Source organism: Peromyscus leucopus, chromosome 23, assembly GCF_004664715.2.
Source record: "Peromyscus leucopus breed LL Stock chromosome 23, UCI_PerLeu_2.1, whole genome shotgun sequence".
NCBI classification, from domain to species: Eukaryota; Metazoa; Chordata; class Mammalia; order Rodentia; family Cricetidae; genus Peromyscus; species Peromyscus leucopus.
Genome location: NC_051082.1, coordinates 21,130,453 through 21,155,585, shown reverse-complemented (window position 1 = coordinate 21,155,585; position 25,133 = coordinate 21,130,453). Strand labels below are relative to the sequence as shown.

At 42.2% G+C, this 25,133-nt stretch overlaps 1 protein-coding gene across 4 annotated transcripts in view; it reads right to left on the bottom strand.

Moving 5' to 3' along the window:
• The window catches only part of Vkorc1l1 (vitamin K epoxide reductase complex subunit 1 like 1), a 45,805-nt gene extending 21,066 nt beyond the window's left edge, over window positions 1-24,739 (bottom strand). For 2 of the 4 annotated variants that reach the window (XR_005089813.1, XM_028870167.2), the window contains exon 1: window positions 24,508-24,737. Coding sequence is in view for 3 of the 4 variants with exons in the window: in XM_028870167.2 (XP_028726000.1) it covers window positions 24,508-24,701 (194 nt within the window). In the remaining variant the exon portion in view is untranslated. Of the gene's footprint in view, window positions 1-24,507 lie in introns of all 4 variants that reach the window. The other 2 variants (XM_028870168.2, XM_037198276.1) reach the window with 2 other exon arrangements.
• Between the last annotated feature and the right edge of the window lie 394 nt (window positions 24,740-25,133).

Below are 25,133 nucleotides of genomic sequence, written 5' to 3'. Positions count from 1 at the left end.
CAGTGGCACACACCTTTAATCTCAGCACTCAGGAGGTAGAGGCAGGAAGGAGTTGGAGGCCAGCCTGGTCTCCAGAGTGAGTTCCAGGTTAGTCAGGGCTATGCAGAGAAACCCTGTCTTGAAAAGAAAAGGAGACAGCACATCTTGTGAAATTTAGAACGGCAATACAATCAGTAAAGAGCAGATAAAAACCTAAAAGAAATGAATGCCCCGTGGTGGAGTGCTTGCTGCCTTCGTCTTGGTGTGGTCACCTCTCTGCTGAGCTTCTTGCAATCTGTGCATTTCTAATTTTCTTGGCATCACTTACACACGTTTGCATCTTCCTCTCACGTTCTGTTGTTTTTTAAACTGTTGCCCCTAGTATAGTGACTGATGACTTATTAATATCTCCATTTTTTTTTACATTTTATTTCTGCTTAAATTGTTACATTTTCAAGTTCGCTGAGTTATAGGTGCCTCATCTGTGTGTATTTTTCTTTTCCACTTCTAAATGGTTTGGTTTTTGTTTTGTTTGTTTTTTGAAACAGGATTTCTCTGTGTAGCCCTGACTGTCCTATAACTTGCTCTGTAGACCAGGCTAGCCTCAAACTCGTAGAGATCCACCTGCCTCTGCCTCCCCAGTGCATGGGATTTAAGGCGTGAGCCACTACCACCCAGCTAAATGTTTTATTTGAATAAAATATATATTTTTATCTCCACTGTGTTATACAAATCTTTTACCTTTTCAAACAAACAATCCGTATTTGTTTCAATGTCTTTCTTAATTCCAATGTGTTAGCTCTGAGACTGATTTTCCTCCTGTTTTAAGGCACATTTTCCTGGTTCTTTCCAAGCTTGGTAATTTTTTTAACGATAAGACACTGTTTTCTCTTTTGAGTGCCAGGTTTTTGTTTTGGCAGTGTTAAGTTTCTTGGGATTAGCCTCCAAAATTACTTCTGCACTGGGAGGGTGGGTGTAATGGAGCCTTTAATTAGAGCAGATTGAGCCTTATTTCCAGGACCATACCCTTTGATGGCCTGCAAAGACTCTGGCTAGTAGGAACAGACTCCATCCAGCACAGTGCCTGGATCACTCTCCCTAGAGCTTTCCATGGGCTGAGTAGCCCCCTCTCACCAAAGTGCAGATCAGTGCTCACCAGACTAACAGTGACACTCTGCCTGTCTAGAGTTCTCTTTATCTTCCCCCAATGTAATCTGTCCAAATTTTTCCTCCTCCTCTCCTACTCTATCCAACTTTTATGTCTAGTTTCTCAACCAAGTTAAGACCACCAAACCTGCCGAGTGTGGTGGCACACACCTTTAATCCCAGCACCCAGGAGACAGAGACAGGCAGATCACTGAGTTCGAGGCCAGCCTGGTCTACAAAGCAAGTTCCAGGACAGCCAGGGCTACACAAAGAAACCTTGTCTCAAAAAACAAAAGGCCACCAAACTTTATTTGAGCTCCTTACTCTCTATTCTGCAGCCTGCAAACTTGTATATGAACTGGGGTAACCAGAGAGCTCAGGTTTGCCTCCTTTCCCTCAGAGACCACTGGCCAATGTAGGTACTCCCAGTACCTACAAACTGCTATCTTACACAATGTTTAACAGCTTCCCAGTTTCTTTTTCTTTTAATGTTGAGGACAAGACTAAGGTCTTTGAAGTGGCTAGGCAGCACACTGTACCACTGAGCTAGTTTTCTGGAGATTGTGTTTTTGAGACAGGGTCTTGCTATGTGGCTCTGGCCTGATGGGAACTCACGACATTAAACTCTGCTGGATTCAAAGGTGTGGTGATGCTTCGGCCTCACCCTCACAACTGTTTACCACAACACCTGACTTGTTCTTTGAGATAGTCTCCAATTTGAGAGGCTCTTCCTTTCTTACCCTTCAAGTGCTGGCATTACAGAAGGCCACTATGCCCAGCCAGTTTTCTGGTTTCATTTCTTTCCTATTTACTATTTATTTATGGGGGAGGGGCACAGGTGGGGAGGTCAGAGAACAATTTGCAGAAGTCATTTCTCTACTCTGACCATGTGGGTCCCAGGAATTGAACTTAGGTCATTAGGAACCTTCACCCACTGAGCCATGATAATAATAAATGTCTGATTATTAGTATGGTCAATGTCACAGGATTTAGAATCACCTGGAAGATGACCCTCTGGGCATGCCAGTGAGGGTCATCTTGACTATGTTGACTGGTGTGAGAAGATCCATCTTAACTGTAGGTGGGATCAGTCCCTGGGCGATATGGAATGGAAAGACTAAGGTGAGCACAAGCATCCATTGTTCTCTGACTGCTTCAAGCCCCTGCAGACTAGAGCTAAAATAAACCCTTTCTCACTTAAGTCACTTCTGTCAGGTTATTTTGTCACAGCAACAGGGGATTAAATCCAGGCCTTGTGTTCATACTATTGCTGGACAGACTATCGTAAACCAAACAGTAATGCCTTCATTTCACATCTAAAGCCTTTGTCTCACTAACACCTCCTCTTTGTAATCTCTAACCTATGACTTTCCTCCTTTGTCCTTGACATTTCCCCTGCCTCTCCTTTACAGTGCCACAGTCACAGTGCCTTGGATTTCTTCACTTAGCAACAACCGGGAGGAGAAAAACTTTAGAATGTAATCTACTGTGTTTTAAAATCAGTCTACCCTTTTTAATGCATGTATAAACAGAAGAAAAAAACAAAACAAGTTAATTCCATTCCAATGTTAAGAAAGATGATCCAGCTGGGAGGTAGTGGCTTACACCTTTAATTCCAGCATTCAGGAGGATCTGAGTTCCAGGCCAGCCTGGTCTACAGAGCGAGTTTTAGGACAGCCTAGGTACACAGGGAAACCCTGTCTTGAAAAACCAAGACAAAAAAATACCTGCTCGGGGTATTTTTTAATGGCAATCTTTTTTTTATATTCTTATAATACAAATGTAACACAAAGAAAATGAGATGTATATGTGGTAGAGAGAGAGAGAGAGAGAGAGAGAGAGAGAGAGAGAGAGAGAGAGTGAGAGAGTGAGTTTATGTGGAAACCACGAAGACCAGGCTGGTCTAAATCTGCAGCAGGATCTCCTTACCTCAGCCTCCTGAGCACAGTGTGTAGACATCAACCACAGCTCACAGTTGTAGCTGGTTTTGCAAACCATTCTCTCTAACTGACATTTCTGAAACTGTCAAATACCTTCAACCTACAGCCTTCATGCCCTCCTCCATTCTAATGATGCACAGCCCTCCAATAAGCCTCAATCATTTCAACTCTCTCCTTTGTTCCCACATCAACTCAAAAATCCTACTGTAGCCAGGTTTGGTGGCTGAGGCAGGAAGATCATAATTTGAGGCCAGAGGGGGCTACAGTGAGAACCGTATCTCATGAAAGGCAAAAATTAAAAAGGTAGCAAAAGCCCAAACTTCCCATTAACAATTCCCAGGAAACAGTAAATACTGCAGAGGGCTAGAAGAGTGGTCTCAGAATAGCACTACAAAGCCACTTTTTCCAGGTCAGAGATTCAAGAGAAATCATCAAATATGAAGCAGTGACCCTGGTGTACAAGATTGTGTGGGGAGAAAGAGGTAGATATTGAGGACAGTGCCAATGCTGAATAAGCCCAGAGGAAAAACTATTGAGCAGGGTTGAGAGGCTGAGGACACAAGCCTGCATTTCTGTGTGGTGCCTACTGATAAAGGAAAAATGCACAATGAAATCAGGCTTAAAACAGCATTCTGACACAAAGCTATTTTGACAAACATCTTGACAATCAATATTGGTTGAACTGAATAATGAACACCAGCTACCAACTTTTTACCTCATTGTTAGCCCAGCTCTGAATGATGATGTCTTTTTATGTTATTTTAAAAAGAAGTAATAAATGAACAAAGTACAGAATTCAAACATTGTGAAACAGTATGGATGAAGTCTGAGGCACTGTGTAAAGTAAACTATTCAGCCGGATGTGGTACACATGCATATAATCTCAGCACTCCAAAGGCAGGAAGATCAGGAGACAGAGGCTAGCCTGGGCTGCATGAGACCTTCTTTCAAAACACAACAAAACAAAAACTACTCACAAAAAGACAAACTGGTCGGTAGTGGTGAATGCCTTTAATCCCAGCACTCAGAAGGCTGAAGCAGGTGGATCTTTTTGAGTGCAAGGCCAGCCTGGTCTAGTGAGCAAGTTCCAGGACAGCCAGGATTACACAGACAAACCCTGTCTCAAATCCCCACCCCAAAAGAAAAGCAATTACTAAGTAAGCTTTGCTGTATATATTTTACCTCTATTTTTAACTTTTTCACAATTCAATTTTTCATGTTTTATTTTATTACTTAAGTTGTTTTTTTTTAAAAAAAAAAAAAAAACAAAAAAAAAAACTTGGTTTTTTTAGACAGCCACAAGTATCCCAGGTCATCCTTTAACTATGTAAGCAATCCTGATTTTAACTATCTGAAATCCTGATTCTCCAACATTTACCTCCCAAATCCAAGTAGACTCTATATCCAACTTAAAGCTTTATTCTCATTAATTTTGTCTTTTTCCCCCTTCTGTTTGTCTTTTTGAAACAGGGCATAATTCCACAACACAGTCTGGCCTCAAATATGTAATGATCCTCCTGCCTCAGCCTCTTGAGTGCCAGGATTAAAGGCATGAGCTGCAACAAAGGTTTTTGTTTGTTTTTCAAGACAGGGTTTCTCTGTGTAGTTTTGGTGCCTGTCCTGGATCTTGCTCTGTAGACCAGGCTAGCCTCTCAACTCAGAGAGTCTCTGTCTCTGCCTCCTGAGTGCTAGGATTAAAGGCGTGCACCACTACCGCCCAGCTGAGCTACAACAAAGTTTTAAAGCCACAAAATACTATACATAAGTCTGTCATGGTGGCACACACCTTTAATTCCAACACTGGGGAAGCATAGGCAGGCGGATCTCTGTGAGTTCCAGGCCAGCTTGGTCTACAAGGTAAGGCCACACAGAGAAACTCTGTCTCAAAAAACAAAACAACAACAAAAATACTATACAGAGAAAGTATCTTTCAATTATGCCTTCCAGCCAGTTTCAGAAACCTTTCTATAATACATTCTACTCCCTCAAAGATCATCTAGATATGCTTGCACACATTTTCAAAGACGAGTGAATGTAATTTAAGAAAAACTAAGAACTCCCATGAGTATGAGGTCCCACAGGAGAAAAAGAATACCTCATGTCTTTTAAATAAATCTACATAGTAGTATATGGCTTATTAATAGCATATATATGTACATATATATTGCTCATGTACTTTCATCTTTTCATTTAATGTATCTTAGAGACTTCTGAATTAATTCATATAGGATTACCACCCTCATTCTAAAAGCTAATTCAGCATATGACTATATCATTTTTTTGGTGTTTTACTGACAGGAATTAGGTTTTGTCCCAACTTTTATGATTATCAATGCAGCATTAAATATCTGAATACTATTAACCCCTACAAACATTGTACATGTGCCTACAATTGAATTACTGAAACAGAAAGTAGATGTATTCATGTTACTGTATTTTTGAGCAGCATTTTTCAAATATAATTTTTACTGGTGTATAGGTGGCCCTTGTAAGTTCAGCATCTGCATCAACTGTGGATAAAACACTCAGGAAAAAAAGGGGGGTTGGGGAGCTTAATCATCTTTAAGTGGCTATAATCCTAGATCCTTGGAAGACTGAAGCAGGAGGATCACAAGTTCAAGGCCTGCCTGGGCCACAAATTAGTTCATGGCCCTAGGCAACTTAATGAGACTCTGCTTCAAGATAAAGGCTAAAAAAAAGAAGGGTGGAGATGAGGCTTAATTAGTACACTTGCCTAGCACGTATGAGGCCTTAGGTTTAATATCTGGTACCATGGTCATGGTCTTTATCACAGTAAAGAAACAAACTATGATCCTATGTATATGACTTTGACTTGGAAGATTCTCTGAAATGGTCTCAGGAACCCTGTCTCACACTTTGAGAACTCTTTAAATAGAATACTTAAGAACATAAAACATAGGCCCAATTTAAAAAAGAATGAAATTACAAAAAGAATAAAAGTCCAGATATATCCTTGGTTATAAATTTACCTGATTTATGACAAAAATGGCTCTATAGAGCAAGACTAATGATCTTCTTAATAAATTGTACAATATCAATAGCGACAATATAGAAAAACAGTTGACTATCTCACACCAATAAAAAGATTTCCACTTGTCTTAAAAGGGGGAAAAAAGAAAAGGAAAAGAAAAGCCAAGTGTGGTGGCACATGCCCTTAATCCTATCAGTCAGGAGGCAGAGGCAAGCAGATCTCTGTGAGTTCAAGGCCAATCTTACATGCTGAGTTCCAGAACAGTGGGGCTATGTAGACAGAGAGACCCTGTCTCAAAATAAATAAACAATAAATAAAAAGAAGCCAAGAACACACATGTAATACTGGCACTGAACTCAGGAGGCCACCACAGGAGGACTGTGAGTTCAGGGTTAACCTGAGCCACACAGTAAGAGGCATCTTTAACAAGGGGGCAGGAGGAAGGCTATTGAGATAGTTCTTCTAGAGGACCCAAGTTTGGCTCCCACACCCACATTATTGGCTCACAACCATCTGTAACTCTACCTCCAGGGGATCTAACACCCTGGCCTCCTTGGCACCTGCACTCATGTGCACATACCCATACCCACAAGCAGACATATGCACACCTACACATAATTAAAATTTTTTTAAAGTTCTCTTAACAACAACAAAAAGTCTTTTTAAAAGGGGAAATAAATCCTATAAATTGTTACCTAGATGCAAACAGTAAGACAGAAAATAATATGGAGTATCTTCACATTAGAAGCTAAAAACTCTTCATTTCAAAGGGGAATGTTGATAATACAAGAATTAATTCATTGGCTGTGACAGCCCAGTCCTGCAACTTCAGTACTCAGAAGCCTAAGCTATGTAGTAAGACTATCTCAAAAACAACCAAAAATAAGCCATCTTACAATATTAAAAATTTCTAGCTGGGGACCAGCAAGACGGCTCAGTAGATAGAAAGGCATATGCAAACAGACCAGACAACTTTGGCTGTATCCCTGAGTCCTAAAAGGTAACTCAAGAGAAGTGACTCCCAGAGTTGTCCTCTAACCTCTACAAGTACACAGTGGCAACACACACAGACACACAGGCATACATACAAGCAAAGCTGTCATCCCAGCACATGGTGGGGGAGGCAGGAAATCAAAAACAAGGTCATCCTCTACTAAATAGCAGCTTCAAGGCCAACCTGGGCTAAATGAGACCCTCTTCTAAAAAGACCCGGTGGTCTATAATCCCAGTCACTTGGGAGGAGGACTGAAAATTCAAGGCCAGCCTGGACTACAGTAAGTCCCAAACCAGCCTGAGCAACTTGCTGAGCTCATCTCAAAGTAAAAATAGGGCTGGGAATGTAGTGTAAAGCACTTGCTTAACACTGGGTAAAGCCCTAGGTTCAATCCCTAGAGCTGCAGGGAGTGGGTGTCTTTTTCAGAAGGTTATCTTCAAGAATAAAGAAAAGGCAAAGCCATATATGGGGAGTGAGTGTGAATGTGTGGGGTAATTATATGCATGTCTGTGTATCTCCTACACGGGAGTCAAACAATGATAGAACACCCACTAGAAAAATAAGCAAAAGATTTTAATGAGTCTTTCAAAAAGAAGTTATCCAAAAAGCCAAAGCCCATGTGGAAGGCTGCTCAATTTCTTTAGTAATCAGGGAAACGCAAATTAAAACCAAAAAAGTGTGTTAAATAGTACAATCACTTTGGGAAATTGTTCTATAGTTTCTCACGAACACTCACTCTCTGACCCAGAAAACCACTCCTAAAGACATACCCAAGAGAAATGAGAAGGTATGTAAAAAGATTTGCATGTGATTGTTAACAGCAGCTTAGTTCACAACAGCCAAACTCTTAGAGCCAGCACTCAATAAAAAGGAAGTATAGCCGGGCAGTGGTGGCGCACGCCTTTAATCCCAGCACTCGGGAGGCAGAGCCAGGCGGATCTCTGTGATTTTGAGGCCAGCCTGGTCTCCAAAGCGAGTTCCAGGAAAGGCGCAAAGCTACACTGAGAAACCCTGCCTGGGGGGGGGGGGTGTGATTAGACAAGAGAACTCAACTCAGCACTAGTAATAATGATTTTAAAAACTGATACAGTGAACCAGTTCAATGAATTAGAAAAGTCATTATACTGGGTGAACGATGCCAAACAGCGAAGAGTAAATGCAGTATGACCCCATTCATAAGAAGTTCAAAATACAGAATGAATTAACAGTGTTGAAGTTTGCCTGAGCCTGGAAAGATGGCTTAGAGGTTAAGAACACATACTGCTCTTGCGGATCATCTGAGTTTGCTTCCCAGCACCCACACTGTAATCTCTGTAACTTCAGCTCCAGAGGGATCTGACACTTCTGGCCTCTGAGGGCACTGCATTCCCAAGAGATCATGTGAGGATACAAGCATGAATGCATGCACACATGAACACACACCTAAATTTTATAAAATGAAATACATCTTTAAAAATGCAACAGTTTCAAGGGTTTGTAAGAACAAACAGGAGTTCCCTCCAACATATTATTGGTAGAAATCTATTGAAAGCAACCACTTGGTTACTTGGTCTGACATTACCAACTAACAGTGAACATACACAAAAATGTTCATACAAGCAGTGTTCATAACTGCTGTGAAATGGGAGCAACTGAAATATCCATCAAAATAAATAAATAAATAATGGATGAGGGGCTAGTGAGATGGCTCAGCCAGGCAGTGGTGGTGATGCACGCCTTTAATCCCAGCACTCGGGAGGCAGAGCCAGGCGGATCTCTGTGAGTTCAAGGACAGCCTGGGCTACAGAGTGAGTTCCAGGACTGGCTCCAAAGCTACACAGAGAAACCCTGTCTCAGAGAGAGAGAGAGAGAGAGAGAGAGAGAGAGAGAGAGAGAGAGAGAGAGAGAGAGAGAGAGAGCGCGAGAGAGAGAGAGAGAGAGAGAGAGAGAGAGAGAGAGAGAGAGCGCACGCGAGCTCGAGCGCTAGCTCAGCAGTTAAGAGCACTGGCTGCTCTTCTGGAGGACCTAAGTTTGAGTCCCAGCACCTACTTGGTGACTCACAACTGTCTGTAACTTTGGTCCTAGGAGTCACCATTCTCTTCCAGCCTCTGTGGAAACCAGGCATGCATATGGTGCATAGACATACATGGAAGCAAAATACCCATAGACATAAAACACAAAATTAACAGAATTTTATCCAGCAATGACTAATGAACAAGTATGTAAACACAAAATCTCACAGACTCACTTAGTGAGCCAAGCATGGTGATATACACCTTACATCTCAGCACTCAGCAGATCTGAGTTCAAAGCCAGTCTGGTGTACATAGTGTTTCAGGTCAGCCAGGGCTACATAGTGAGACCATGTCTGTCTGTCTGTCTGTTTAACATTCTCTCTCTCTTAAAAAAAAGTCACTGAGGGAAGGCAGAGAATAAAGAAAAAATTAAAGTTTCCATTAATAAAATTCAAATGATCAAGGCGAGTTGATACACACCTATAACCCAAGAGTCTCAAGATGAAGAGGGAAGACCTCATGTTCAAGACAAACCTGGGCTCCTCTGTGAGACCATCTCAGAAATTAAACGTTTGCCCTTCAGCAGAGCAGCCATCTTCCAGAAATGTACCAGAATGACAAACACGTAGTAGAGAAAGAGGAGAGTCGCCTATTCGATGTTCTCAAGGCCTTCAGGAAACCTGGAGGTGCTCCTTTGGCCACATGTATCTAAACACACAAGAGTAACGCTATACACATCCAGGGAATGGATGTTGTTCAAAAGGAATGCTCCCTAACTGTTCATATACAACAAACGGAGTCAACAGTGTCCCTCTCCATGCTGTGGGCATGCAAGGTAAGGGCACAATTCTTTTTTTTTTTTTTTTTTTTTTTTGATGTACATTGATTAGTGTTTTGCCTGCATGTATGTCTGTGTGAGGGTGTTGGATCCCATGGAACTTGAGTTAGATAGTTGTGAGCTGCCACATGGGTGCTGGGAATTGAACCCAGGTCCTCTGCAAGAGCAATCAGTGCTCTCTTAACTGCCGAGCTATCTCTCCAGCCCCCAAGGACACAATTCTTGTCAAGAGACTTCATGTGTGGACTGAGCAAATAAAGCACTCTGAGGGCAGGGACAGCTTTCTGACAGGTCAAGGAAATGATCTCGGAGAAAAAAGGGAGAGGGGTTAAAGAAAAAGGCACCAGGTTCAACTGAAGCACCAGGCTCCCCACCCAGAAAAGCATTTCGTGAGAACTAGTGGAAAATAGCCTAAATGCTGGGGCCATTACCTATGAATTCATGGCTTAATGTACAAAAAGAAATAAAAGACCTAGGCTGTGAAAAAACAATCAACAGAAGCTGAGTGTGGTGGCACACTCCTTTAATTACAGCACCAGGGAGGCAGAGGCAGGAGGATCTCTGTGAGTTCGAGGTCAGCCTGGTCTACAAAGGGAGTTCCAGAACAGTCAGGACTGTTACTCTGAGAAACCTTGTCTCGAAAAACAAAAATACAAACAAACAAACAAACAGGGAAGTGGTGGTACACATAGATCAGGAGGCAGAGGCAGGCGGATCTCTGTGAATTCAAGGCCAGCCTGGTCTACATTTTGAGTTCCAGAACAGCTAGAGTAGAGAGGATCTATGCCAATAAAACAAAAAACAATAAAACAAAAAAGCAAGTAAACAAAAAACAAGAGAAGAAAAAATACACCAGATTTTCAAGTTCAGATGATTCTTGGCTAAAAAGAAAGTAGTTCTCACGAAAATTAAGACAGATACCATTTTGAGCTAGAGGTCAATTGATCAGAAGATAGCCTTGCACTTACTGATCTGACTGTTGGTTATAGGATAATTATGCTTTATGAATATAGGAAAAGATGCACAGCTCAATGACTTTTACAATCTATTGGGCCTGCTGACTCAACTACACTCGCTATGGGAGGGAAAGAGTCACAGACAAGCAAACAGGCTTTTGACTTGTGCAACAGTCTGCGAAGTGATACCCTTCACTGATAGCATTTTCAGAAGAAGAATATGAACTAATCTTGGGCATGCTGAATTTAAAGTACTTTTTTAAAAACAGGCAGAAATATCCAGTAAGAAAATGGACATGCAAATCGGTGATCAGAGGAGAGGCCACAGGTGGAGACACAACCTTTGGATTCCTCTCTAAGAGATCCTGTTAAAACCCATAGAGAGATGACTGTCAAGAGAAAACAGTCACTGGAGGGCCCAGAACTAATTCACACCAACATTTAATGGTCAGAGCCAGAGCAGGCCAATAAGAAAAGAAGGGAAGGGACCAAGTGGCAGGAGAAAATTAAGAAACATATTGAACCATTAAGCAAGATAACATGGCAAGAGAAAGCCACTCTTCAGGTTGATGCTTACTTAAAGAGTATGCAGATTACAGATAATACTCAGCAAGCCAGTTTCTACTCCACCCTTTCTGGTTAACTCAAGACAAGCAGCATCCCACCAGGAAACAGCTACTTCTGAGAATGGATACAAGTAGTTCTGAGTTACTCTGCTCTGACTGTCAAGGAGGGAGAGGGCATCCTTCTGAGCACCAAGTCTGTGCCACTGGGCAGTGTCACCATTAAAAGGTCAGCATTCAAGGAAGGGCTCACATTTCTGCTCCTTCCATGTGTCTGAACTGGCAGGAGAAGGTTCAACACCCACCCCCCCACACTCTTCTCCGGGGGACACCCAGGGCCAAGGCTATGACTTGTGCAGAACAGGCTGGGGGCAGATGGCCAACAAAGGTCAGCAGTCAGCCAAGGCAAATGGGCTTCTCTGGTTACATGCCCCAGGGTAGGTGACAGGACCTAGTGAAATCAGGCTTTGCTCAGATCTCCAGGGAAGATCTAGCTATATTTGAAAATTAGAGATAGTTCACCTCACGGTATTTTAGTAGTTTGAATAATTTAAGTTTAACTTAGAGTCTAAAAAATACCATTTCTACATGTACCAGCTGAGCTCATGCCAGTCTTCTGTCCTAAAGTTTGTGCCAAAGTCTTAGTTAAGAATAAAACAGGGGGTGGGGCTGGGGGCAGGGCGGGGATGGGGGAAGCTGGAGAGATAGCTCAGCAGTTTAGAGTACTTGCTGCTCTAGTACAGAACACAGATTCAGTACCCAGCACCCACACAGTGGTTCAAAATATCTGTAAATACAGCTCTAGGAGATCTGACCCTTTCCTGGACTCGAAGGGCGCAGGGCATGTACATGGTTCACATATACACATGCAAGCAAAATATTTATATACATAAATTTTTTAAAATCCAAAAAAGCAGGATTAGTAAGATGGCAGGGGGATTATAAATCTGAGACCAGCCTGGGCTATACAGCAAGTTCCAGGCTACCCTGAGCTATAAAGCAAAACCCTGTCTCAAAATATAATAACATCACAATACACAATTGATCCATCAGCACATGAATTCATAATTTTTGTTGTTGTTGCTTTTGTTTTTAGAGACAGGATTTCTCTGTGTAGCCCTGGTTGTCCGGGAACTCTCTGTGGACCAGGCTGGACTTGAACCCAGATTTCTCTGCCTCTGCCTCCCTAGTGCCGGGATTACCACGCCCAGCAGAATTCATAATTCTTAATGACATGAGTTTGGGGAGCTTTTCTCTCTCCTCCTTTCCCCATCTCCTCTCCCCCCCCTCCCTGAGATGGGGTTTCTCTATATAGTCCCGGAACTGGAACTCACTCTGTAGATCAAGCCTCAAACTCAAGAGATCCACCTGCTTCTGCATCCTGAGTGCTGGGATTAAGCCATGTGCCATCACTGCTCAGCTTTTCTTTTCTTTTTTAAAACAGAGTCCCACTATGTTCTGCAAGTTCTAAGACCTTCCGGCCTCAGCACAAGTAAGTGGAACTAAAGTTACACACCACCACACCTGCCCCGGCACTTCTTCAGTCAACTTTTACAAAATTTCACAAATAGTACAGATGATCGAAACACATGGAAAGGAGTACAAGAGGAGGCGTGTGGGGCTGAATTTGGAAATCAACATCACCTCTTCAGCAGTGGCACCCTCTTCCTTACATGTGCACTGCTCAATCACAGGTTACCTAAAGAATCTTCTTTCTTTTCCGTTTTCTGAGATGTTTTCTCTTCTAGGACAGTTTAAAATAAAGTCCAGCTTGTAAGTGCAATATTACTTTACACTGTCAAAACTGGAAGTGAGGCTATGGAGATGATGGGTCAGTAGACAGAGGACTTGCAGTGCTTTATCTGCTAAGTCTGGATCCCTAGAACACAGGTAAAGCTGGGCAAGGATGGTGGTCCCTGCAATCCCAGCAGCAGGAATCTATTGGGACTAGTCTAGCCAGAGTGGCAGGCTCCCGACTCGGTTGTCCTGCCTGAATAAATAAAGTGGAGAGCAATTAAGAAAGAAACAACATGAACTTTGGGCCTCCACCCACATATGTGAACACACATTACGTGCACGTATCCCACACATACACATGTAAAAACATACACAAAAACTTGGAAGTATCCTTAATATCCAACAAAAAAAAAAAAGGATGAGTTCAGTTATCAACTTGATGAAATAGTCCTAATCATTATATGAATGACATTAAGAAAGAGATCACAGGTGACGCACACCTTTAATGTTCTGGAACTCACTCTGTAGACCAAGCTGGCCTCAAACTCAGACATCGCCTGCCTCTGCCTCCTGAGCATCAGGATTAAAGGCACCCCTACCCACCCGGCAATAGCTATCTTTTTAATACATTTACTTAAGAATGAAGTAAAACCATAAAGGGAATCTAGATTAAAAAGGCATCAAATAAGCAACTTAAGAATAGGAAGATGCACTCTAAGGAAGGATTGGTTGGAAAAAAGAAAATTGACTCCTTCCAAAGTCATCTAAAAAGCCAGTACATTTCTAACCAAAATCCCCAAAGGGACATTTTTAGAACCCAGATCTAAGATTCCCATGACAATATATGCATGCAAATAGCTCAGAAAATACTGAAAACAAATTACACTATTAGATACCAAATTGACTGACTATGTACAGTCACAGGGGTCCAAGAAACTGAAAATTGAATCAATATACAGAAAACATTTTTTTCTGGAACAAGAGGAAAGTCCGTGGCATGTCAAACACAGGCAAAGCTGTACAGTATGGTGGTATGTGCCTATAATCCCAACAATTGGCAAGTTAAGGAGAGAACCTCTGGTTTGAGGCCAATCTGGACTATACAGAAAGACTCTGTCTTAGAGAGAGAGAGACAGAGACAGAGAGACAGGGGGACAGAGAGAGACAGAGAGAAAATAAATGGGAGTTAGGCAAAAGCCTATCTATTTAGAAGAAAATAAGCCAGATCTCTACTTAACACTAAACACAAAATTAAATTCCACACAAGATAAAATTATGAACATTTTTTTTCTCTTTTGGTTTTTCAAGACAGTTTTCTCTGTGTAGCCCTGGATGTCTTGGAACTTGACCTGTAGACCAGGCTGGCCTCAAACTCAGACATCTGCTTGTCTCTGCCTCCCCTGTGCTGGGATTAAAAGGGTGTGCTACCACAACAAATCCATATAGTTACTGGTTGTAGTGCCATAGGCCTTTAATTCTAGTACTCAGGAGGTAGAGGCAAGTGGACCTCTGTGAGTCCAAGACCAGCTTGGTCTACATAGTTAAGTTCCAGTTCAGCTAAAGCTACATAGTGGGGCCATGTCATTAAAAAATAAAATATAATAAAATAAAAAAAAATTAGCTACAATGATACCTTAAAAAATGAACTACAGGGGCTGGAGAGATGGCTCAAAGGGTAAGAGGACTGACTGCTCTTCCAGAGGTCCTGAGTTCAATTCCCAGCACCCACATGGGTGGCTCAAAACCATCTGTAATGTGATCTGGCGCCCTCCTCTGTATAGATAATAAATAAATAATTCTTTAAAAAAAAAAATGAACTACAAAAACAGTGAAACATTCAAACCCTTTAAATATCTACAGGAAGTCCAAATCAATACAAAAATTCTAAGAGCTAAACAAGCCATATTCACAAACAAACAAAAAACTATAAAAGCCTGTAAAATACAATTAATAAAAATGTTTTTTAAAAAGTCATCAAGCTGGAGGCAGAGGCAGGTAGATCTCTTGTGAGTTTGAGGCCAGCATGGTGTACAAACAAAGTGAGTTCCAGGACAGCCAGAGCTTGTTACACAGAAAAACTCTGTCTCAAAAAACAAAACTCTTAAGCTGGACTCATGTGGCAGAGTACTTGCCTAAGCATGGGCTCCATCTCCAGTACAGCCTAAAGTGGCCTGCTAGTATAAGCTGTACCGCAGCATTCAGGAGTTAGAGGCAGAAGGACTATCAAGGTTATCCTCAAGTACATTATCAAGTTCCAGGGCAGCCTGTACAATATGACAATTTGTCATCGGACCCATGTTCAGTTCCTAGCCATCCAAGGCAGCTCACAACCATCAGTTACTACAGTTCCAGAAAATCCGGCACCCTCTTCTGGCACCACACAGCTGGATACACATACTCGAAAGCAAAACATATACATAAAATTAAAAAATAGACTTAAAAACATCATTAAGCATTATAGATCCTTGGAGAGGGAGAAATGCCAATCAAAACAATAAGATAACATTTTTCATGCATCAAATTGGCAAAGAACTAAAAAGTGAGACTGCCCAATATTGGCAAGAGTACAAGGTTCCTGACAGTCTCTTACATTACGGGTGTGATTTTTCTTGACAAGGGAAAATAGCTGTGGTGTGTTAGTGAGAGGAAAACCATTAAATACACATAAGACTCAACTATGCTCTAAAATAATTATAACGAGGGCTTTATGCAGGCATTGTCCTTAGACAGTTTACATATACTAACTAGTGCCCTTCACGGTCTCAACAATTCCACGAGATAACACTCTATTTTCCTCATGGGGTAAAGGAGGAAACAGAAACACGGTGAGGAAGTGATAAAGCCAAGATTTCAACCCTGGTTGACTTGTACTGACACTCTATTACATGCACAATGTACAGAAATAAATCAAATTATTTTTGTTTGTTTTTTGAGACAGGGTATCACTATGTAGCTTTGGCTGTACCAGAACTCTCTCTGTAGATCAGGCTGGCCTCGGAGCTCAGAGATTCACCTGCCTCTGCCTCCTGAGTGCTGGAATTAAAGGCGTGTGCCACCATGCCCCACTAGAAATAAATCAAATTCTAAACACAGTGATGTTGACTTACTATCCAACTTAATTATTTTGTCATAGATTTTCTACTATTTTACTTCTCAAATACAATAATGTTTTGGTTGACAAAAAAAAAAAAAAAAAAACAAAAACAAACAAACAAACAAAAACCCCACAAGACAGCAACAATGTGTTCCTGGAATTCCAGTAGAGAAACTAATACAAAAGGAAGTTTACAGGCCAGGAATGATGGAGCTCACCTGTTAGTCCTTGTCTAGGGAGACCGAGGCAGAATGGAGGAGATTAAGGCTAACCTGGGCTAGGCTCCTGTCTCAAAATAAAAACAAACACAAAAATGAAACAAAAAATTTCTAAATGATTGTGAATCTATGAGAAACAAAGCTGATTTTGAATTTCATCTTAAATTTTAAAATACATTTATTTATTTGTGTGGAGGAGTATGTGTGTGTGTGTGTGTGTGTGTGTGTGTGTGTGTGTGTGTGTAGAGATCAGAGGACAACACGAATGAATCCGTTCCCTAATAGCACCATGTAGGTCCCAAGGACCAAACCCAGGTCATGATAGCAAATTCCTTAATCCCTAAGCCATCTTGCTGGCCCTATCTTTTATCTTTTTTTTTAAATCAGTATACTCTATAAGTCCAAATCTGTAACATTTATAGTGAGAGCAAAAAAGTTCTCCTGATGGGGAAAGAAAAAAAACCTAAATTATGATGATTGAGGCAGTCTATGTCAAATCTGCTTTAAATCATATCGCATGAAGACAAATCTGATTCAACCAATCGGGGTGGCCCACACCTTTAGTCTCAGCACTGGGGAGACAGAGGCAGACAGACCTCTCTGAGTCTGAAGTTAGCCTAGTCTACAGTAAGAGTTCCAGAACAGCCAGGGCTACAAAGAGAAACCCTGTCTCGAAAAAAATTTAAAAATAAATAAATAAATAAATAAATAAATAATTCACCAGAGACAAACAGTCACAAATGGCAAGTATTCTGTTCTTTAAAACAAAACAAAAACAGTGCATTAAGGCTAAATTTATTTAAAAGACTATAAAATACATCTCCAAGTTAAATGTGAACATTATTTAAAAATATGAATACTTGCTAATTGCAAATGTTTTAGTACAAACAAATATGTGGTAATCATGATGAAAAGACATATGTATAAGGTAGTTCACAATCAATGACTGAATTGGCTTATGTAACTTAACATGAACAAACAACTACAAGCACGACTCTTCTGTGTGTGTGACAAAGAGATAAAGAGTCTCCCTAGGTGGTTCAGGCTGGCCTTATGATCCTCTTGCCCCAACCTCCCCAAATGCTGGGATTATAGGGCTGTGCCACCACTCCTGCCCAGCCCAAATTGTTAAACTACTACCATAAAGCCAGTCCTTACAGCAAAAACTAATCCTAGGATATGAACAAACTTACAAACTATTCCTAAGATGCCTATCCTGAGTGGTGGCATTACAGATAATTTAAATTTCTTCCTTTTGATTATTTTTGTTTTCCCTCCAAATATTCTAAATATATTGCATTACTTTTTCAAAATTTTGTAATTATAGACTACAGGAACTTGTGAAAAAGAAGAAAAATTCTGGAAGTACTCTTCAGCCAAGCTCCTTGATGATGTAAGTAGTTCACTATCACAACCAGGCACTTGACCTTGATGTGAGGCAGTGTTCATTCAGACCTCACATCAGGTGCAACTCTTATCACAGTCATACCTTTGTGCAATCACAGCTGATACGAGAGCTAGTTCTGCCCCTCAAGACCCTTCGTGCTACTTCAGACCCACACCACCTCTTGGCTTCCATTACGAACTCCTTGCAGCAACTAAGCCTCCTTCATCTCTAGTTTTGTCATTTCAGTGTTATATAAATGCTTTCATAAGACATGACATGCACTCTTTGAAGACCGGTGCTATCCCCAACTCGGTACAGGTCTATTGAGATAACCTGGCAGTACAAATCAGTGGTTCCCAATACGTCAAAAGGCTAGCATGGTAATGCATTGGAGCCTATGTAAATGCCTACAGTGTTTAAGGTTAAAACACTAAAACAGGAATCAAACACTTGTGAAATTCTGACACCGAACAAGGACTCTGAGGAATGAATTTTAGATATATATCTGTCTAGCAGTCTTGCCCAAGTATTTTATAGGAGAAAAACTGAAGACTTGGTGCTCAAGTTTGTTACAAGAACACGGTAGAAAGAATGTCTGGTTTTGGGAGCTCTAGATCTCAGTCCTTACCTAACTGAGGTAGGTCTGTCACATCCAAAGACAACACATGCTGTTTATTCTTTAATGACCAGTTTCCCAATGCTCATGCCTTTCCCAATGCCATTTTCTGGAGCTGTTTCTAGTCACACAGAAACAACTGCATGTGAAGTCTTAGTTCTACCTAGTGATTGAGCCTGCTCAACCAAGGCCCAACCCTGTCTCTGTGTTTACAAGACTCATCCCTTAGAAAGTAGTTCTCAACCTAGGGGTCGAAACCCCCAAAGACTATCAGAAAACAGATACTCACATTACGATTCGTAACAGTAGCAAAATTACAGTTACGAAGTAGCAATGAATATAATTTTATGGTGGTGGGGGTCACCACAACATGAGGAACTATATTAAAGGGTCACAGCACTAGGAAGGTGGAGAACCACTGGATTGCCCCAACACAGATTCAAACCTTCCCCTTCCCTGCAGGTGCCTAGATTCCTTTCTCTTTCTTCACTGGGTGAACCTCCTAAGTCCTCAGGAGTATCTGTTAACCACTGGGTGTGACGAATGGCAGGCCTTCACAGATCTAGGCTGAGAGGGCAAACACTCCAGGAACTTACTTCTTGAACACCACACCTTCTTAGTAATGTCCTTGTTTTTTCCAAAAAGACTGCTGTAGACAGGTAAAAAGCTATCCTAAAACCCTGGGCATTTCTCCAAGCATTTCTATGATAAAATGTCAACACTTCCCATAAATGTTTTTCGTTTTGCTAATATGGGTGCCACTATAAATCAGTATCCCATCTACATGGAATTTAAAGTCATAGTAAAAGGCTAGGCATGGTGGCACACCCCTGTAAACCCAATACCCTGAGAATGAAGCAGGAAGATTGTAAGGTTAGGTCAGTCAAGGTTATATAGTGAGACCCTATCTCAGAAAATAAAAATAAACAGAGGTAAAAGCAATAACCTGGCCAATGAGATGGATAAAAGCTGTTGCTGAACAAGCCTCACAACCTGGGCTTGATCCCTAGAAGCCCTGTAAAGGTGGAAAGAGAAAAGCTGCCACAAAGTTGCCCTCTAACCTCCACATAAATAATAATAAAGGATTTAAAAATAGTAAAGTGCTTGGAGTCCCAAGCCAGGCTGCCTGCATTAGTCAGGCCTCTGCTATTCCACTCTCTGGAATGAGTTTCATTCACACCGTGTGCCTCAGTTTCTCATCTGTAAAGCAATGATGAGTTAACAAACTTAAAAGACTGTTACAAGGATAATATATGTAAAGTTTAGATATTGCCCAGCAGAGAGCAAGCACGCCCTGTAAATACTGACATCTTCACTACATGGTGGCCACCCACATTCACTCTGTGAGTCTTTCTATCCCTCTTTTTGCTTAAGCTCCTTCTGAGATTTGTTACAAGACACAATGGCAACACAGCAATCTGTTTCTTAAATTCATTCGAATTCATTAAATTAGGGAGTTTTCTCACATACTAGCAGTTACTCATGTTTCACTGATATAAATACAAACACTTAAAGTACAGAGTGGTAGAAATAACGCTTATCGAAAAACAAGAGGTGGGTCAGAACATATGATGAAAACTTGTTTAAATTTGTTAAGTAGTTGGACTAGGCGTGGTGGTGGTACACAGCCACTGCTAGGGAAACAGAGGCAGGAGATCAATGATGAGTTCATGGGCCAGCCTGGGCCATAGTGAGAACCTGTCTCTAAAAGAAAGGGGGTGAAGTGGGAGGCTCTAAACTGGTACTCTAGAAGCCATGCTTCTGATCTTAACCTACCACTACCTCCGTGATCCTCATCATGTCTAAAACTCTGACAAAGAAACAGAACATTTCTATGTCCTTTCTCTGTGGTACTGGAGATTAAATGCTTAATGTAAACATTTCAATAAAAGGTAAATAATTCAACGTAAAGATCTGTTACTTTAAGATTCTACTCTTTCAAAAGGCATAAATACCGGAAAACAAACCAATGATGGTGACAGACAGTAGCATAACTATTTTTTGTTTATTGAGACAAGATCTTTCTAGGTAACCTTGGCTGTCCTGGAGCTTGCTATATAGACCAGGCTGGCCTTTAACTCACAGAGATCCCCCTGCCTCGACCTCATGAATACTGAAACTAAAGGTGTGTGCCACCATGCCTGGTTCCATTGCTATTGCTGTTACTGGCAATTCTGCTGCCTCTGAACTTTGGGGCAATGTCTCTTTTGAAATCCAAAAGCTTGGCACTACTCTGTTATGTAATTATACTTCTCAAAACACTAGAGGCCTTAGACACAGAGACCTCAAGATTGTCTAATATTAATGCCTACTTTATTCTATTTCAATTAAGAAATTGAGAAATGAGAATAAAGTGGATTTAAGCAATTCCTAGGAATAACTGCTCAGGAATTTTCTCTTCTGTTAACTTCCTTTTTTTCCCCCCAGAGCCGAGGACCAAACCCAGGGCCTTGCGCTTGCTACTCTACCACTGAGCTAAATCCCCAACCCCCTGTTAACTTCCTTTACCATCCATTCTACTAACTCTTGGGCTCAAGCTTTTGTCTGCTAAAATAACATTGTCTTTTAATACTACTGCGACCTGGCACTCAGTTTTCAAACCAAAGGAACTAATGTGAAGTCTCTAATAGTGCCTCATTTAAGGGCTTTCCCATACTGTCAAGAGCATCTTGTAGATGTTTATACTACCCAATTCCAAAAGAAAATCAGTCTCTAAAGCAAACAGTCTAAATTCCCTTATCTTCATTAAACACTTACACTCGCACGAACGCGCGCGCGAACACACACACCCCTCAAGATAGTAAAAAAGCTAATTCTTGAAAATAGTTTTATATATGGGATATATTTAGTCCTATTAGAATGCCTTCTTTCCTATCCTTTGGCAAGCATCAAATTTAAAAATATTAAAGTCTTTATTTTTAATTATGTGTATGTGTTTATGTGGTATGTGCACATATGTGCAGGTGTCCTCAGAGGCCAGAAAAGGGTCTGGAGTTGGCTCAGTGATTAAGAGCACACATTTCTGCAAAGACTTTGGTTTCATTCCCAGCACCCACATGAGCTGCTCAAAAATGCCTGTAACTCCAGTCCAGGGACCAAACACTCTCTTCTGACCTCGTAGATACCAGGCATACATGTAGTGTATATATGTATTTTCAGGCAAAAGACTCATTTTAAAAAAAAGAAAAAGAAGAAAAGAAAAAAGAGGACACTGAATTCCCCAAAGCTGCAGTTACAGGTGGTTATGAACCACTCACTATGGGTGCTGGGAATTGGATTCATCCTCTGGAAGAGCAGTATATGCTCTTAACTAGCAAGCCATCTCTTCAACACAAATTTAAGATATTTGAATACATCACTATATAACTAAACATCAGCCACAACATACTATAATCACACTTTATATATTATAGAGATATAGAAGCTAGGCATGATGATGCATACCTGTAATCTCAGAATATTAGTAGCGGAGGCTCTCAGTTCAAAGCCAGCTTCAACTTGTGCTGCAACATATACCAAGTTTGAGGCTAACTTGGGTTACATGAAACCCATTTTAAGAAACAATGCTGGGCATGGTGGCATAAAGCTTTAATCTCAGCACTTAGGATTCAGAGGCAAGCAGATCTCTGAATTCCAAGCCAGTCAATGCTACATAGTAAGGCTCTGACAAAAACTAAAATAAATAAGTAGGCCTAGGATGAAACTCAGTAACGAAGAGTTTGCCTAATATTGGTCAGGCTCTGTGTTCAATCTCTAGTACCTCTGAGATAGACATAGAGAGATTTTTAGTCTAATATACTTTAAAATAATGTTCATTCATTAATTGATGTTACTAAATATCATTTAATCATGTCTTATTAAAAAACAAAACAAGGACAGGACAATTGTTTATGCAAGGCTATAATCCCAGTACTCAGGAGGCTGAGATAGGACAGCTCTGAGTTCAAAGTTGGCCAGAACTACCAAGTAAGATCCTGTCTCAAAAAACAAAATGTATGAAAACTTTTTTCTTGTGGTACATTATTAACTATAAGAATATCTAGTGTTTTGTATTTGTATTCGGTATTTATCCATTCAACAAATTTTGGGTGTTATTTAAGTTTAAAAACCCTTTCCAAAAGTGCAAAGAACATAAAAAAAAAATGTATGCATAAAATATACTCAGTGGGACCAGTGAGATGGCTCACCTGGTAAAGATGCTTGCCACCAAGCCTAATGTTCTGAGTTCAGTCCCTAGGACCCATATGGTGGAAAACTGATTCCTACACGTTGTCCATCAACCGCAACTGGGTGTGCTCCCGCTCAACATAAATACAAGCAATAAAAGCAAGATATACTCAGTGGTTCTCAAAGTGTTTGAAGTAAGTCTAAGAAGATTTAACCTGGATGAAAATAAACTCCTGTGAGCTCTTTGTTACACTGATACATTCTATAACGTAAATTGGTGGCTACATCCTCAATGCATTTTTAAATGTTTAAAGAGCTGGGCATGATGATACACCCTTTTATCCTAGCAGAGGCAGGAAGATCTCTGAATTCAAGGCCAGCCTGATCTACAAAGTGAGTTCCAGGATCTCCAGGAATACACAGAGAAACCCTGTCTCAAAATACAAAAAAAAAAAAAAAAAAAAAAAAAGTTTAATGAGGCCATAATGACAACCATTTTTCAAGTAAAAAGGTACAGGAATTCCATTTAAAAGCAAATGAGACAGCCTACCTGGTTCATGAAAAGGGCTAAGTGGAAAAGATAAACAGCCTTAAGTTTGCAAATAAATACAGGAGAAACTCCAACCATAGCTTGTTCAAATATTCCTCCACCAATATGGAGGGCAAAATAAACTGGTAAGCTGTATATTTCTGTCTCCCTAGCAATTTATCAAAAGGAGAGAAAGAAATGTAGTGAAATGTAAGCACTCTTAACAACAATCAAATATTAGGGGTAGGAAGTCTCTACTAAAATTACAAACTATCAATTTTGCAATAATTCTTTTCACTTTTGCTGTTTTTGATGACTGCTACCCTTTTAAAAAAAAAAAAAAGCCTTTTTAAAAAGTGTAAAATAATGTTCCCAAGTCATTTACTTGGAAATATACTAGGAAAAAAAAAATAACGCACTAAATAAAATGTAACAGAAAAAAATATCAATTGTATTTTCAAGAAACAAAAACTGTTCAAACAAACCAGCTTGGCAAAATTGTGCTTATTTAATCTTTTGCGGATTATCCGGTTAATACTGATCAGCAACACTTAAAAGTCATTCTAAGTAACGCATGGTGGTGCATGCTTGTATTTCCCGACATTCATGAGACTGAGGCAGGAGAATAGCTTCGGTGGTTACAGTCAGATGAGTTCCAGGACAATGTGCATCTCAAAATAAAAGTCATCGTAGTAGGTGCCTCAAACATCTTCACTACACACAACATACTCATCTTTTACACAAAACTTAAAGTAGAATCAAACTCTGGCCATTTTCCCCCTGCTGGGCACACTTCATGAAATCCACGAGGGAGAAAAACCCAAGAAATAAATCAGATAGATTAAGTGCTGGTACCTTCCTCTTCCAGAGTAGGGTCAAATGCGTGTCTACCCGCAAATGTCACTGTCGCCTCCAGAAGGCTGCCAAGTCTCTGTAACTCTACGGGAGTACAAAGAGGCCTGAGCACCGAAAACACCTGTCCTGAACAACCGGAGGGTGGTAGGGAAAGCCATCCCCGAGAGCGTACATCCGGCCACACTGCCCCGGGGCAGCAGAGGTCCAAGGACCCCGGGGATGGACACTGGCTTCGCCGATCCCTGCACCGGGGTCTTCACACGCCTCGCGCGGCGACAACGGGGGAGACAAGTCACGCCGGCCAGGACGCGCCCGCGCCCTCCCGGCTGCACCGTGCCACCTCATCCCGGCGGCCTGCCCTCGGCCGCCGCCCCCCCCCCCCCCCGGTCGCCGCCGTCCGTGTCGCGGCCCGGGCCCTGCTCCCTCAAGCCGGAGCTTCCCCGCGCGCTCCCCGCCCCCCGCCGCCGCCCGCGTCGCGCTCCCCTCACTCAAGCCGGGCTACCTGGAGGCCAGGGCGGCGGAGCACTTCACCCAGGGCCCCAGGTCGCAAAGGGCCCGGTGCTCCGGGTCCCTCTCCTTCTCCCGCTCCACGTGGTAGGCGTAGATGGAGAGCAGGATCCCGGCGGCGCACACTGCATACCGGGCCACCCGTTCCCACCGCGGCACCGACACTCTCAGCAGGACGGGCGCCGCCATCTTCCCCCCTCCGCCGCCGCCGCCGCTGCCGCCGCCGCCGCCGCCGCCTCCCTCCGCCTCCACCTCAGACGCCGCCGCCCGTCGGGGCCCGACCCAGCCGCCGCCGCTGCCGCCACCGCCTCCGCCGCCGCCGCCGCCGCCACCGCCACCGCCGCGCCCCATTGGCTCGGTCGCCTCCTCCGGGCCCCGCCCCCACAGGCGCGCGGCCCAACCGCCCCGAGAGGAGTGAGGCGGACTGGGCGGGGAGGGCGCGCGCGCGGGCACGGAGGGAGGGGCGGAGCGCGCAACCGCCAGGGAGGCGGTGCGGCGCATGCGGGGGGCGGGGTCTGAGGGGAGGGAAAGGGCTCGGGGAGGGGCGGGGCTTGGCCGGCATTGGGGCGGGGCGAGGAAAGCGCACCTCAGTGTGGCGGGAGGAGGCGGAGCGCGCCACCG